At 44.6% G+C, this 16,568-nt stretch overlaps 1 protein-coding gene across 2 annotated transcripts in view; it reads left to right on the top strand.

Annotated features, from left to right (window-relative positions):
- CNTLN (centlein) overlaps window positions 1-16,568 on the top strand; it is a 2,346,865-nt gene that overhangs the window by 128,724 nt on the left and 2,201,573 nt on the right. For both annotated transcript variants that reach the window (XM_069625978.1, XM_069625977.1), the window contains exon 3: window positions 8,901-8,989. In XM_069625978.1, coding sequence (XP_069482079.1) covers window positions 8,901-8,989 — 89 coding nt within the window. The remainder of the gene's footprint in view (window positions 1-8,900; window positions 8,990-16,568) is intronic.

Below are 16,568 nucleotides of genomic sequence, written 5' to 3'. Positions count from 1 at the left end.
GAGAGATAGGGACACTACCCCCGAACCTCGACGCCAGATGTCGAAAAGCTCCGAAGGGGCCAAAAAACAGGGAAAACACTCTTCCACCCACGGGGAGGGGGAAAACAACAAAAGAAGCAGTCTCTGCCTTCTTCCACACCTCAGAAGCAGACAGACAGGTCACAGTCTACTACTCCACAAAGACAAACAGACAAATCTCAGTCTTCTGTCATCCTAAAGACCCCTGCACAAACCAATAGGTCCAGTCGGGATAAAACAGGGAAACTCTCCCAGGAGAGAGTCATTCCCAGCTCAAGAGAATGGTCTAGTGACGACATAGACAGAGTTATGTCAAGGATGTCATCATTGGCAGACTTCTATGCCAAGAATCCTGTGCACTTCCTCTCATATACCCCCGACGGGGCATCACCCTCAGGCTCTAGGGACCCAATACCCCCAAGTAAGAAGACCCGGGTTGAAGCACCAACAAGGTTTTCGGACCCTTTCTGTATACAGCCCTACACTCAATATCATGAAGATCCACCTTTTAGTGAGGATCCTGATTTGGGCATGTTGGAAGACCAAACTGGGACTAGCTACTATGGGGATGACGAGGACCAAGAGGAGGAAGAGGACGACCCAGGAACCTAGAGGGTAGATTCCCCAGTAGACAAAGATCCCCCGGTTACCGACTCCCCTGTCGACAACCAACCCCTCTTGAATGAAATTTTGTCCAGAGCGGCAGAACACTTCCACATTGACACCCAGGGAGCACAAGAAGAGAGAGACTTTGCCGGAGAGTTAGTGGGAGAAAGGAGCCCTGTTGCCCAGGCCATCCCTGTCCTTAAATCGATACAAAGGAGGATAGACCCTTCACTTGTAAATCCCAACCTCACCAGGGCAGTAAACCCCAGGATCGAAAAGCTTTTCAGGGCAGCCCAATCGGACCCGCTGTACATAAGGGGGCATCTGGAACCGGACTCCCTGCTAGTTACGAACACCCAAAAGAGGGCGGGAACACCCCTGTCATCGTCCGAAGCTCCTCCCGACAAGGAGAGCAAGAAGATTTATGGCTTGGGTAGGAAGGTATGCGTACTGAAAAGCGCAGGAACACTCCACACCCTGGACCAGGGTATTAGGTAACAGGGTATACTGAAAAATTTGTCCAGAGGGTTTTTTTATTCTATAAAGGTTTCAAATTTTATTTACTAAGATACATTATTTTTTCAATGAATTAATCATCTATTAATATACACATTAAATTACATAAATGTTGCAGGAGAGCATGATACACCAGATTCTAAAACAACCTAACACAACCAACATTCTTCAACAATCAAACCATCATTTGTACCTCAAATCAATCAACCTCATTCATTCACAATAAAAATTTGGACCAAACAATTGGTGCAATATATATGTGTAGTAGCACTTCATTGATTAGCTCCACATAATCTTTGACATTTCATTTCATCCACATTCAGTATGTATTAGCACAATAATTGTCCAAAATGTGCTCTATTCCGCGGAGTGGGTGCATTCAACAGAAAATGACAGATCCCATCCCCGAATGTTCTTCTACCAGTTTCGATGTTTGAGGATAATTAAACCAACGTCTTCATCAGGAAAACCAATTATTGCAATATAACAACTGAAAAAAACAAAACAAAAATACAACAATTATATGCAATTGCCTAAACTAGCTGGCTCAAACTGACAACATACAATTCTTCAATTACACTTTTAAAATGTTTAACTGGAGTCACCAAGAAGTGATCAGTCCCAAGGTGTCTCTTATTGTTCCAGAGTATAAGAAAAAAGAGGGGGTTTGTGAAGCCCTAGCACCAAGAAAGACACTGTGTCTAAAGTGAAATTACACCGACACCATGGAGAACCAGAACACCGAGACACAATGGCCGACACAGCCATGCTGACTTGATTTCCAGTGTCAAATGCTCTCAATGGTTGGAGCCCCAAAATATGACTCAAAACGAGTTCAGAAGGATTCCAGATCTAAGAAATGTATGTAAACCATGATAAGTTAAAGAGTATTTAATTAAACTGCATGTCAATTGTATATGGCCTAGAGCCCCATAGTTGGACCAACCACTCACCCCGGGTCAGATGTCGGAGATATTCCAGAACTGAGCCTACAAATGCCACGTGTGCCATCGAAGTAGATAAAAATTCAACTTGCACGGATCAAAATGTCATTATCTGTGCAAAAAAGGGGGAGAATAAATATTTTTAAATTAATTATAGAGCCTGATGTTTGGCAGTCAATCATAATAGCTGTATTTAAACGGTTGTGTTGAAATGGAAACACATACGGTTTACAAAAAGTAACAGGCTTTCTGTTTTGCGGCTGTTAAATTTTAAATTGAACGGAAGCTGGAAGAGATAACGTTCGTACCGCAAAGGCGTGGAAATAAAATTCAATTACTTACCACTACCGAACGTTGGACAAAGCCTCGCATACTACAGAAGAATACTTCCAATTTGGACTTGTTTCCGATGTCTGCGGCTCTGGATCTCAGCCAAAAAGTACTGATTGCGTGCAGGCGTGGGGGCGTGGTGTTGGACGGGTCTCCTTGATATGGTCATGTGATTACTACAGAAAGCGATCACGTGGGTGAAGTTCTGTGGTAATTAAAGGCACCCGTCTTAATTTGAGAAAACAAAAGGGAGGTGTACTATGTGCTAGGCCAAAGAGCCTCTGAGTGGTGTTGGAATGTCTCACTATGCTAAACAATTCACTATTTAAACCGCCAGGGAAAAGACGGTGCATTTACTAAATGTGAATTGATTGAAATTAAAATATAATCCAGTCAAAACAATATTTTCATGTTTAATTTTTGAGCTGGCATGAAAATAAATCAAAAGATAATGGTGAGAAACCCAGGTGTAAGGTGTTTCAAATGCTAAGTGTAATGAGATTACGAATAAGGCAATTTGGGATGCTGTTTTAAAATTATTGCACTTATTTTTATTAGTAAGGCTGAAAGTTAGAAACGGGGTTGGGAGTCAACCTGAGTTGGACTCCCAAGGGTCCAGCGTGTTAAGCCCCCTATCTAACGTTTTAAGATTAAAAATCCACAATTGTTCTTTATATGTCAACTTGTTCCTGGTTTGAGCCGGTCCACTAGTGGCAATTTTCTCAATGCAGAACCACATAAGATCTTCCACACTATGACCTGTCTCCACAAAATGAAGAACCATGGGCGCATTAAGTTATGGCTGTGTCGGCCATTGTGTCTCGGTGTTCTGGTTCTCCATGGTGTCGGTGTAATTTCACTTTAGACACAGTGTCTTTCTTGGTGCTAGGGCTTCACAAACCCCCTCTTTTTTTCTTATACTCTGGAACAATAAGAGACACCTTGGGACTGATCACTTCTTGGTGACTCTAGTTAAACATTTTAAAAGTGTAATTGAAGAATTGTATGTCAGTTTGAGCCAGCTAGTTTAGGCAATTGCATATAATTGTTGTATTTTTGTTTTGTTTTTTTCAGTTGTTATATTGCAATAATTGGTTTTCCTGATGAAGACGTTGGTTTAATTATCCTCAAACGTCGAAACCGGTAGAAGAACATTTGGGGATGGGATCTGTCATTTTCTGTTGAATGCACCCACTCCGCGGAATAGAACACATTTTGGACAATTATTGTGCTAATACATACTGAATGTGGATGAAATGAAATGTCAAAGATTATGTGGAGCTAATCAATGAAGTGCTACTACACATATATATTGCACCAATTGTTTGGTCCAAATTTTTATTGTGAATGAATGAGGTTGATTGATTTGAGGTACAAATGATGGTTTGATTGTTGAAGAATGTTGGTTGTGTTAGGTTGTTTTAGAATCTGGTGTATCATGCTCTCCTGCAACATTTATGTAATTTAATGTGTATATTAATAGATGATTAATTCATTGAAAAAATAATGTATTTTAGTAAATAAAATTTGATACCTTTATAAAATAAAAAAAACCTCTGGACACATTTTTCAGTATACCTTGGGTAGGAAGGTAGCCTCCACTTCCGCATACCAGGCAAGGATTGCCAACTCCACCACCCTACTGGCGAGTTACAACTGCCACCAGTGGGAAGAAGTCGCGGCACTCATAGACTCTGCCCCAGAACCCATAAAGAGCCAATTGGCACGAGTTGCGTCGGAGGGAAGAGCCGTGTCCGGATGCATCTTAAAAGCAACCTTTGATGCCGCGGATAACGCCGGCAGATTGCTACCAGAAAGCACTGTTATCAAAAGACATGCTTGGTTGCGGCAATCTGGGTTCAAACCCGAGACCCAAGCATCGTTAATAGATAAACCGGTGGAGCCGGATCTATTGTTTGGAAAGGCAGTAGAGGACGCGCTGAAAAATACTAAGGATGAGTACGAGACTCTCAAATCCCTGGGCCAATTAACCAACAAACCCCCGAATCAAAGAGGGAATGGCAATATTCATCGCCCACGCGGACAAAATTCCCAGAGAGGATCTAACTATTCCCAGGGGCAGGGTACACTATGGAACAACAACAACCAGCAGTCTACCCAGAGTTATGGCAGGAGTAATAAAAAAGGACGTGGTAAAGGCAGCCCCAGTACATGCGGCGACACACCTCCACCAAAACAGTGACGTTCCATTCAGGGTCCCTTCTCACGCATCCCCAGTAGGGAGACGCATTTCCAACTGCACCCAAGCTTGAAGGGATTACATCAGACAGATGGGTGCTGTCCCCAGTGTCCGCAGGATACTGCATAGAACTGTTAGAGCGTCCCCAAAACCATCCTCCACGACAAAAAATACACTCATTGGACCACCAGAAGGTCCTCCTCGAAGAGGTCGTTAATCTTCTAGCAAAGGACGCGATAGAACTCGTCCCGGAACACCAGGTAAACAAGGGTATTTATTCAACTTACTTCCTTAAAAGATTTGACAATGCGGCCAGTATTGGACTTACGGCCTGCAAACAAGTATGTCAAGCCCCAAAAATTTTGCATGACTGCTCTCCAAGAGGTAATCCCCCTCCTAAAAAAGGGGGATTACATGGCAACATTGGACATGAAAGATGCCTATTTTCATATTTCCATGTTCCCAGCGCACAGAAAGTACTTGTGCTTCAAGGTGGACAGTCAGCACTACCAGTTGAAGGTACTGCCCTTAGGGATAGCCTTGGCTCCAAGGGTAATCACCAAGGTACTGGCGATGGCAGCGGCACACCTACGCGGGGAGGCAATCCCAGTGTACCCTTACCTGGACGACTGGCTCATCACGGGGGAGACCCCAGTAATTTGCAGAACAAACATTCAAAGAACGATCAACCTCCTCTTCGAATTAGGTTTCTCCATAAACGAGAAAAAGTCAAGTCTGGTGCTAAGCACCTCCAAACAGTTCCTAGGAGCTGTCCTAAACACTCAAGAGGGGTTGGCCTTTCCATCAGAGGAAAGAATTCGGAATATAATGCTGCAAATTCTGCAATATCAGGCCGGTCGCCAGATAACGGTACACAAAGCAATGCGCTTGCTGGGCATGATGGCGTCATGTATTTACCTGGTCCCCCACGCACGCCTGCGCATGCGTCCTATGCAAGAATGGTTGGCGAAACAGTGGTCTCAGGCAAGTGGTCAGTGGGACGATCTAGTGGTCGTTTCGCCAACTCTTGTGCAAAGCCTTCACTGGTGGACAAGAGAATCTGTCCAAGGGGAAACCCTTTTACGATCCCGAGATACAGGCGGTAGTCACAACAGACGCATGCCTGACAGGGTGGGGAGCACACCATCTCCACCACACAGCTCAGGGTCCCTGGTCTCACTCAGTGGCCAAGAATCGTATCAACCTGCTAGAGCTTCTGGCAGTATTCAGAGCGCTCCAAGCGTTCGAGCCCTACCTGTTGAACCTGTCGGTGCAGATTCTGACGGACAACACTACAGCCATGTTTTACCTGAACAAACAAGAAGGGACTTGTTTGCCAAATCTGTCCAAGCTTGCCCAGAAAATTTGGATATGGGCACTCAGATGGAACATCTTCCTGTCATCTCAATTCTCTGGCAGATGCTTTGAGCAGAGATCCCCTCCCAGAGGAACACGAATGGTGTCTACACAGAGAAGTCGTAGAAGATATCATCTTTCAGTGGGGTTTCCCCACTATAGACCTATTCGCCACAAGCGAAAACAGACAGTGCCCAGGATTCGCATCAAGGTTCCCACAACCAGACTCCCAGGGGAACGCCCTGTGGATGAACTGGTCAGGGATGTTTGCGTACGCTTTTCCACCAACACCTCTCATCAGGAAGGTGATCAACAAGATGAACAGAGAATTGATGACGCTCGTCCCAGTTGCTCCCATGTGGGAGAGACAACCATGTCCATGGTTCCCACACTTAGGCAGACTAGCGGTGTGCAAACCCATCAAACTCCCGGGCTGGTACAAACTACTGTCCCAGCACCAGGGTCTCAAAGTGCATCCTCAACCCAACTCAATGAACCTGGCAGCATGGCTCCTGAGGTCATAGAGTTTGGACATCTCAATATACCACATAGATGTATGGACATCCTAAAAGAATCTAGGAAGCTAAACACGAGGAACTGCTACTTTGACAAATGGAAAAGATTCGTTATCTGGTGCCAGAATAAGCAAATCAACCCGGTTGATTGCACTCCTTCCACAATTGTCACATACATGCTCCACCTGCTAGACGCAGGGTTGGTTTTTAACTCGCTGAAGGTACACCTGGCAGCTCTGTCGGCATACACCACCTCCCATAGCAAGGTGTCATGGTGGAAAGTACCTGTGGTTAAAGCCTTCATAGAAGGAGTAAAGAGACTTCACCCTCCAATTTCAAACCCACCACCAGGATGGGGCCTTAACGTGGTGCTAGCTAAACTCATGGGGCCCCCTTTCGAGCCCATGCATAAAAGCAGTCTCAAACACCTGACTTATAAGACAGCCTTCTTAGTAGCAATAACATCTAGAAGAAGGGTCAGTGAAATTCAGGCTCTGTCGGTGCAGGATCCTTTCTTTACAGTTCATAAAGATAAACTGGTTTTACGTACACACCCTAGGTTCTCACCTAAGTTTATTTCTAAATTCCACGTGAACCAGTCCATCGAGCTTCCAGCTTTCTTCCAAGACCCACAAAGCTCGGCTGAGGTGAAACTACACACCCTAGATGTGCGTAGGGCGGTCCTATACTATGTAAACAAAACCCGACCACTAAGGAAAACAGACCAACTGTTTGTCTCCATAGCTACAGGCAGAGAGGGAGATCGCGTCTCTAAAGGTGCCATCTCTAAGTGGATTGTTAACTGTATCCAGCTGTGTTACTCCTGTTCTGAAAAAACTCTGCCTTTCACGCCAAGAGCCCACTCTACAAGAGGCATTGGGGCCACTCTGGCTTTCATTGCAAATGTACCCCTTGACACCATTTGCAAAGGAGCTACTTGGAGCTCTATTCACAGTTTTACTCAGCATTACTGCATTGACACCCATTCCAAGACAGATACTCGAGTAGGACAAGCGGTTCTAAGACATTTATTTGCTCATGACCCTTCTCACATCCCACCTCCTTCTTCTAACACTGCTCGCTAATCTATGCACAACATGTGATCTAAGCAGATTCCACAAGCCTCAGAAGGGATACATTACTCACCGTAATCGTATTTCTGATGCTTGTATCTGCTTAGATTCATATGCGACCCGCCCTTCCTCCCCTCTGAGAGAAGGCGCATGGATGCTTGTAGTCTTATCTTTCTATCTGCTTGGATTATCTGTACTCAGGCCAAGGTGTGCCCACCTGAGAGAAGACCTCTTAAGGGAAGGAACTAGCTAGCCTAAAGTCCACAAAAGAACTGCAATCCATCCTTGGGGCGGGGACCACCTGCCATTCCTCACACCAGCTGTCTGAAGAGAGACACCCGAGATCCCTTTCCCAAGAGGAGAGGCTGGAAGGTAGTGTCAGAGTGTGGCAAGCAAAGGGCCTCCCAAGGGGAGAAATTAGTAAATCTCAAGTCTCACGTCGGGGCTGTATGCTGAGTCCGACAGTCATTCCCCATCCCAGCTTCCTAAGGAGCCATACCGGAGTCCCTTTACACCAGAGGTAGGCATGAAGGCGGGCCAGTGATCTATAAAAGGCAGGACCTTTACCAGAAGGCTGAGGGAGTTCCAAGCAACAGCTCATTTAGAGCTGGATGTTCCGAGGTACATAAGGTGCTGGAAACAGGAGATTAGAGGAATGCCTCTAGATCCTGGGGAGAGCAGGGGGCCAGAGTCTGGCCTCTATCAAGAAGGCTCAGCAGGCTGGGTAAGAACAGACCCCAGAGATGGGGAATTAAGAGATGCTGTGGGCTGGGATGAGAAAGAACCAGAGGATTAGGACCAAGTGGAGTGAAGAAGGCAGGTCGGAGAGTGGAGAATTGGTCAACCATGACTGTTATGAGATAGGTGTCCAAAAGCGGTGAAGAATGTAGGAAGGAAATTAGACTGCTGGAGCAAGAGAAAGTGTGAAAGGTGGATAAGAAATCTAAAAGAGGCCAAGGAAAGAGACGGTTGATGGAAGAGTAGTTGTAGGAGGTGGACGAGTGGAGAGCAATCTGGACGATGGAGGTGGTGGTAGAGGGATGTAAAGAGGAAGCGTGGTAAAACAACAAGGAGCTGAATTATTTAAAATTAAATTGAATTTTCTGACTGGTTTTCCTTTGGTAATTGCTTAGTGGCAATACGTTCACCAATGCCAAAATATTGGAGTTCCATTTATGCCGCTAATTGGGGGTTGGTGTTCATGCCACACAACTAAATAATGTAAAGCATGCTTAAATGTAATGCTGAAATTGATTATTCAAAAATAAAGTTTCAACCTTGTCCATTGAGTTTACCAAAGGAGAATCTATTTATTGGTAATTTGTGTTTATTTTATTTGAAGGCTGATAAGGAGTTTGTGTGGTCTTTATGGAAACGTCTGCAAGTGGCTAACCCTGACCTGACTCAAGCCATCAGCCTTGTAGTAGAAAGGTAAGCTAAACAATGTCCTACTGAATATGAAAATATAACAGAAGCAGCTCCCCTTTTCTAATCCTCACGATAATGATTAACAAAGAGGTACTCCAGATGTGGGATGGCACCTGTCTGCTTGCTGACCAGTGCCCTGATATTATATTTCCAATTCTGTACAGAGAATATTCTTACCATTCCTAGTAACAAAGCCCAGTCCAAAGATTTGTTGCATATGGGGGCAGCGTAAAAGTAATTTGTCATGTTATGTGGGACTTTTGATGCACACCTCTGCCTCTTCTAGTGCACAGGGGGTTCTTGAGTGGCTGACGATCTGAAATGTGGCAGAAATGTCATGGTATAGGTTTGTAGGATGGTGAGGTGAGTCATTTTGGAAGGGGGTCTGGTCCTTTATATCTAATACATGCCAGTGTTTTTCGTTGTGGCAAAAAAGAACATGTATGAGATTTCTTGTTGTTTTCCTTGTTGCTGTCTCGTCTTCCTGCTGTTGTGCAGGCTGTGGGGGGCCTGAATAGTGCAAGTTTGTGTGGTAGGTGAGCTGTGCAGTCATGTCGGGGAGTTTTGGGGTCACAGAATATCATGAATGAGGTGCTACGGAACATCAGATATGTGGGATTTGGGATTGAAATCGGTTGGGAGGGTAAGCTGTTGCCCTAGCATGTGAACGAACTAACAGGAAGCGTTAATGTAGCTCATAAAAATAAAGAGCAATTTTAACATTTTAAATGAGCTCAGGGGAGCATACCCTTGATTTTTTTTCTTGTTCCACCTGTCATCCCTGCCTCACACACCTCAACATTCTCACACTCGCCTCTGCGGGCCCTATACAGAGACACAAAGAATGTGCACACTGCCCTTGCAGAGAAGAGCAAGAAGAAATGTCAACCTTGTTGAGTGCGAGAGAGGGCGTTCTAGAGAGGAAGGGAGCAAGTGTGTATTGCCGTTGTGGAGAATCGAGAGTAAATCAGCTCCTGATGCCGTGGCTGAGAGGTGCGCTGCCCTAGTACACAATGCATGGGCCCTCTGTCATCCTAGAAAGAGTGGGATAGCGAGAGTGCGCTCCTCCCCTACTATCCAGATAGGGAGAAAGATGCACAGTGACACATACAGTCCAATGAGTACCAATGTATGTGCCTAAAAACGAAATCTGCATATGTTGACAGAAAGACTATGCTTCATTGGAGTCACATTTCTGCAAAGAATGGGATTTTGTAACAAAGCCTTTGTTAGATGGGGTTTGTTGACAGTGTGCAAGATCTTTAAATGAACAGTTCTTTTTTTAGGCTTCAAAATTGCATGCTACAGAAAGTTATTTCTTGCGTTTTAGAGCACTGGCAGCAAAGGTGGGTGAAATTATGGGTATTTCAGATCAACACTACCTTGCATAAGCAGATGAGCAAAGATGTGTGTTTAAGCATGCAAGTAAGTGTTAAGAAAAATTGCCCAATGGCAGAGGACATTTAAAACTGTGAATGAAGCACCATTTTGTGGCTGTAAGCACAGCTGGGAAATGGCTCAAGTGACCATATTTATAAACTAACATATTAATCGGGGTGAGAGATTGCACACACTTTCATATTTAAACACCCACAGAATATAAACACATTTTTAGATTTATTAAGGGGTCAAACAAAAATGTGTCTTAACCCAACGATTTCTAATCAATATTGGTTTGTCAAAGTGGAGAAAAACACCCATGAACACATGTAAGGTGTAATCCTACAGAAGATAGTAGGAGATAGTAGGACATGTATCACACCAGAATCTTGGTGGAGGCGAGACACGACCGAGCCTTTTGTACTGCTCCGTCACTCACAGCAGCATCCCGATCCCAGCAGCAGCATTCCTCAGTAACACAGATTACTAGCTACACAATCTGTGGATTGAATCCCCACACGCCTTTTGGAGGCTGACCGGCAGGGTTTGACACATGCATGCATCAGCAGCAGCCAAGCGCGCTCTCACCTCCACCAAGATTCTGATGTGATACATCGCCTACTATCTTCTGTAGGATTACAGCTCACAAGCCCCTTGCCGCAGTAAAGTTTTACATACGAGACCCACAGGACCCTTTCTGTTTTCACCTATACTACTGTTCTGATGAAGGCCTAAAACACGCGAGCCCCATCTAAAAGCTCTTCTCCTTTAGCCGAAACTCAACAGTGTCGACAACCTCTTTACCTCTTCAGTGTCCACCATTAACACTGTTATTTGTTCACTGCAAACATGTGTCTGTGCTCACATGTTATTTGTTAAATTGAATTTCTGTCGATCAAAAAGGAAAAACATCTTATGTTCCACTATTTATCCAGTCAATGTGACTGGACTGTATGTTGTATGAAATTGTGAATTGACCAGTGTCCATGGGTGGTGTTCTCCACTTTGACAAACCAATATTGATTAAAAATTGTTCGGTTTAGACAAATTTTTCTTTTGACCCCTTTAAAAAATCTAAAAATGTGTTTATATTCTGTAGGTGTTTAAATATGAATATGAAGTGTGTGCAATCTCTCACCCTGATTAATGTGTTAGTTTATAAGTATATACCCACCTGGGTAAATCAGGGCCTAGCCAGGTGCCCCTATATTACATTTTAAAAATTGACAAGTACCATTAAGGTTTTACATAGGAACACATGGTCCTGATGGCATTTTTTTTCGACTTTAGAAGCTATGGCGAAGACCCCCTACCTGACCTCTCTGGTTAATGGTGCGGCTCTATGGGGCAGGTACGGTACTCCCACAACCCTGGCCGGTGTGGTTACCCCAACCATCATGCTATATGTGTAAGGCAGTGTCTCCTCTGCCTTACACAGGGCATATGGCAGTGCCTATACTCTCATCTCCCATCACTCAGGTGCAGAAATTCCATATAAATGCACAGAGGGAAAGAACGGGTCCTGAACTAGAACATGACATTTGGGAGGCAGATAGCCATTCATTGTTCAAGATCTCCCATCTCATACAGTTAAGAACAAATATGCAATAGTCCACTCCAAAGGCAAGGCCTGGGTGTGCCAACGAGAGAACATACGGTTTAACGGGAGGGACGAATCGCCCAAGTCCCAGTTCAAAACTGGAAGCCATCCTCCGGGAAGGAGCCCATCAGCCAATTCTTACATCAGCTGCCTGAATTGCCTGAAGAATCACAATAGAGTTCCTCTAACCCCAAGAGGGGGTGGAAGGCAGGGCCAGGGTGTTGGAGACAGCAGGGACTGCACTAAGGGAGAGACAACCCAACCCCAACTTCCACATTAGGGCACAACATTCGGCATCTAATCCTGAGTCCAGCTACCCAACAAGCTCCATGAGTCCCCTTACACAGGAATGGAAATTATTTATAAAAATCTACTTGTCCAAAGGACAAGATGCTAGACTGATCTACTTGTCCTGCAAAACAATCTACATATTCTCAGTGGCCTAAATGTATTAAATATGGCACGCAGACACAGCATGCTATTTTAAATTTCATAAGTCTATCATACCAGGCAGATATATGCTAATTATTGCATCAAAGCATGTTGTTTGGTAACTAGAACTTGGTCTATCGAAGTGTGTGACTTTATCCTTAAAAATAAAGTAGGGCCCTGGGCTCGACTGCGACCCTATACTCTGCACCAAAGGCAAGAATAGTGGTTAATGGGGGGTTGTCAAGGGTCCTGGGGCTGCAAAGGGCTACTAGACAGGGATGCCCCCTGCCACCCTGTTTTATGCTTTGGTCATGGAACCATGGGTGCTAGCGGTACGGGGGGGGGGGGCGAGAGTATCACAGGGGTAAAAATTGGTAACATGAGCTACAAAATGAGCCTGTAGTAAACAACACCTTGCTCTATGCTACAAACCTACACACGTTGTCCCCCGCCTCCTCCAGACATTGGAGGAATACGGGGCATTATCAGGATTTAAAATAAATATAGATAGATCATTGGCGTTTCCGCTAGGGAGGAGTGGAGCCAAGACGTAAAGGATTATGTCAGGGACTTAGGCTTGCAGATGCAACAGAAAGGGTTCCGGTATTTGGGCATTAATATTACAAGGGACACCGGGGACCTCTTTGCAGAAAACTATCTCACACTTTGCAACAAAGTGCAGATCGATTTGCGACGTTGGGGTAGAATTAACCTTTCCTGGATGGCGCGCCTCAACTGTGTCAAAATGACGATACTCCCTAAGTTTATGTTCCTTTTCCAAATGCTCCCAACCATAGTTCCGACCTCGTACTTCAGGACGGTGCATAGAGCCCTATTGCACTTTTTGTGGGCAGGGGCAAGGCCAAGGGAGACGTACAGCACCCTACTCCTATCACAAGAGGAAGGGGGGGCTTTCCAGACATCAAAGCGTACTATAAGGCAGCGCAGTTGCAAATAATGGTAGATCACCTGGACCCCGAAATGCGAAAGCAGTAGGCCAAATGGACAACTCGGTACTGGCGCCAGTGACATTGGGAGAATGGTTGTGGGTCCCACAAAAAGAGATACCCGAACGAGTGCTGGCACACCCCATTTTCGAGGTGTTCTGGACAATATGGAAGGAAGGTAATGTGACGTGCTGGCTAACATCATGGCCTTCGCCGCTTAGTTGTATCTTGTCCCCCCCCCCCACCACCCTCCTGAAAGGCTGAATCGCCGACCCGGGGCAGTTTCAAGCCTGGTACAAGGCAGGCCTGACCTGGGCAGGGCAGATGTGGGCAGATGGTGAGTATTTATCCTTGGAGCGTTTGGAAGAATGCCTGCAGGTGGGCAAGCTCTCCATATTCCATTACCTGCAATTTAAGAGGGTGCTGATGGGGGAAAAGGTGGGGAAACAACCTGAGGCGGGAGCTTATGACCTTTGAGAAAAAAACTGCTGCAAAGCACAGATACCAAGGGGCGCATTGCTAGGCTGTATGAAGAAGTTAGGGGTAGTGACATGGGAGGGATACTACCAGTGTGAACCAGGTGGACGGCAGACCTGTACAGGAACATCTCGGTTAGACTATGGACCAGGATATGTAGAGCAGTGAAGGGATCCACATTGTCGCCACAATGTCGGCGATAAAACTCATTCACCGCTGGCACTATGCCCAGAATACATTAGCAAAGATGTACCCGGGGGCGGATTCAAATGTTGGAAGTTTAGACAACCGCAAAGTAAATACTATCATATGTGGTGGGAATGCCCTTGTATCTAGCAATACTGGCAATCAGTTTTGACATGGCTAGAGGGGGTTGATGGGAGGCGAAGGGAAATGGCCCCCCTAAAGTTACTGTTTGGAGTAGAGGACGAAGAAAATGTAGGAGAGGGGGAGGGACACATGCTATGTAACCTGATGGTGGCCACAAGAAGCTGCATAGCCCGAGGCTGGAAGAAAAGTGTAGCCCCCACGGAAAAGGAATGGATCACAAAAGCCAGCGCCATATACGACATGAGTATTTGACGCATATGTTGGATGAGACAAAGACAAATATCGACGGTGCCTGGCTTTTGTGTTTTGAGAGGTATGTACACTAAACCGCTTCGAGAGAGTTGCAATGGTGAACTAATTGTTTGATTACAGGGACGCGTCCACAATGGATTTGAAAGAGGAAATGTTTGTGGGCGGGTGGGGGTGATATGTGGGAAGGGATTTAAAAATAAAAAGTAGGGCTGACCATAGACACAATACATGTATATATGTCTTGGACAGCAAAATTATTAAGCTTTGCTGAAGAAAGCAGAAAACATCAATTTATTATTTTACCAAAAGGGCTTATAGTCAAGTTGGAAGCTTTCATCCGTAGTGCTAAAACTGAGAATGTGGCACTCTGGTTTATCAATTGAAAAGTGTAGAAGGATGGAGTCTGCACAAAGATGAAGTAAACTTCACATTATTGCCACTAATTAGAACCCTCATCAAATGATGTGCAATTAATTGAAAAACTACAGTGATGCATGAATTCCTTAAGTAAACCGCAGCAAGCGTTGTTGGCACCTAAACAATCTAACTACCAATTAGCTGGGACCAGTCTAGACCCCTCTTCTAGGGTTTTGTCACTCCGGATAAAACCTACATTCACCCTTCCTCAATGGTGAACTGAGCTAAAGCTCCTTCTCCCAATATTAAAAATGCCCCCACTGAAAGTCCTTTACATTGGGCAGAACTGTGCACCCTTTCACTGTCCAAAAACAGGCCTGTTCCTGCTGTAGCTGTGCAAGATTGGATTTCAGTCTAATGCATTCAAAGTGGCAACTGCAGTTGGCCAGCATTTCAATGATAAAGTCAAAATTGCAATTTTGACAGGTAGAGACCTTTGGCAAAATTACCCACTCTGGCCACAGAATTCCCCAACTGCAATTCATCCAACACATAGTTGCTTGAGACATGCAGCCGAGTCACCAAGACGCACTAGGTAGCCATGATGCTCCTAGGTCAACAATTGTTCAACAAGTGTTTTGAAAGTCAAAAAAGCTTATACAGACTTTACATGCTGTCTACTTACCCAAGGGACAATATGTTTATGAAATATTCTTGTGCCTGACAACAAAGAAGTTGACCTGGGAGTGGGGCTATAGGAATTTCACACCCCTGCTTTACAACAGAAAATGGATCAGAGTCTGGGGTAAAGACGGCCTATGGAAGACTGATGTAGTTAGGTGAAGAGATTACTAGGGCCAATAGGAGCAAGAGCTTGAAGAATGCTAGTTAATCGACCAGGGGGCTGTCGAAAATGACACAGGAGGCTAGGAGCAGAGAGGGTGGGAAGAATGTGACCCAGGGGCTGGGAGCAAACCGATCCGGAAGACTGAAAGGAGAATCACGCACAGGCCTGGGAAGAGTGGTGTCCACAGGGCAGAGTAGGTGAGAGAGAAACGTAAAAGGGAAATGTGGTGGAACATCTATTCGTGTGAATTCATTGACTGTACTGCCAGCTATAAGCCCTGAATTAGGTATCATTGAAGCGGATAGGTACTGCCGTCTATGTGGGCTGGTTGGCAAAATGGAATCTGTACAGAATGCTGTGAGCACCGTGATGTGTATGAGACTGCTAGATCCTTATGTGTACAATGCTGATGAAATTAAGTGACTGTTTCTGGTCATTCTGTCTGAATCCACCGCACAAATCTATGCCACTTGCACTTTACAATGTATGGAAAACTATTGTGGCCACGTTGAAACTGGCACAGTAATTGAGTACTATCTTCACTGACGCTAATAATCAATAATACTATTTAAAGTTTGGGTTTAATCTGATTGATTGTCTCTCAGATGTGGACAGATTTTATTTGCTCTAATATGATTAATATGTTGACAATGTGATGAGTTTTGGTTAATGGCTTGTGCTACCTTATTATCCTTATATAAGCCGTACTGAGACCGACTCCCGCATTATGATTAGGGTCTTAATTTGTGTGTCTTTATATATTTTATATTTCTGAATTTATATATTTTATATTTCTGAATTTTATACTGCTTATTTACTGATTTTATTTTTTACTGTTTTGATGTATTTGAACTGTGTAAAAGTTCTTTAGAACTATAAACATAATGAAATAAACAAATACGTAAGGTAAACTTTACTTGTCCAGTCTTTAACCAGCATCATTTGTCCATGAAATCCCCT

Source organism: Ambystoma mexicanum, chromosome 6p, assembly GCF_040938575.1.
Source record: "Ambystoma mexicanum isolate Mex_15411 chromosome 6p, UKY_AmexF1_1, whole genome shotgun sequence".
Lineage (NCBI taxonomy): Eukaryota > Metazoa > Chordata > Amphibia > Caudata > Ambystomatidae > Ambystoma > Ambystoma mexicanum.
The sequence above is the reverse complement of the archived record's forward strand: the minus strand, read 5'-3'. Positions and strand labels throughout refer to the sequence as shown.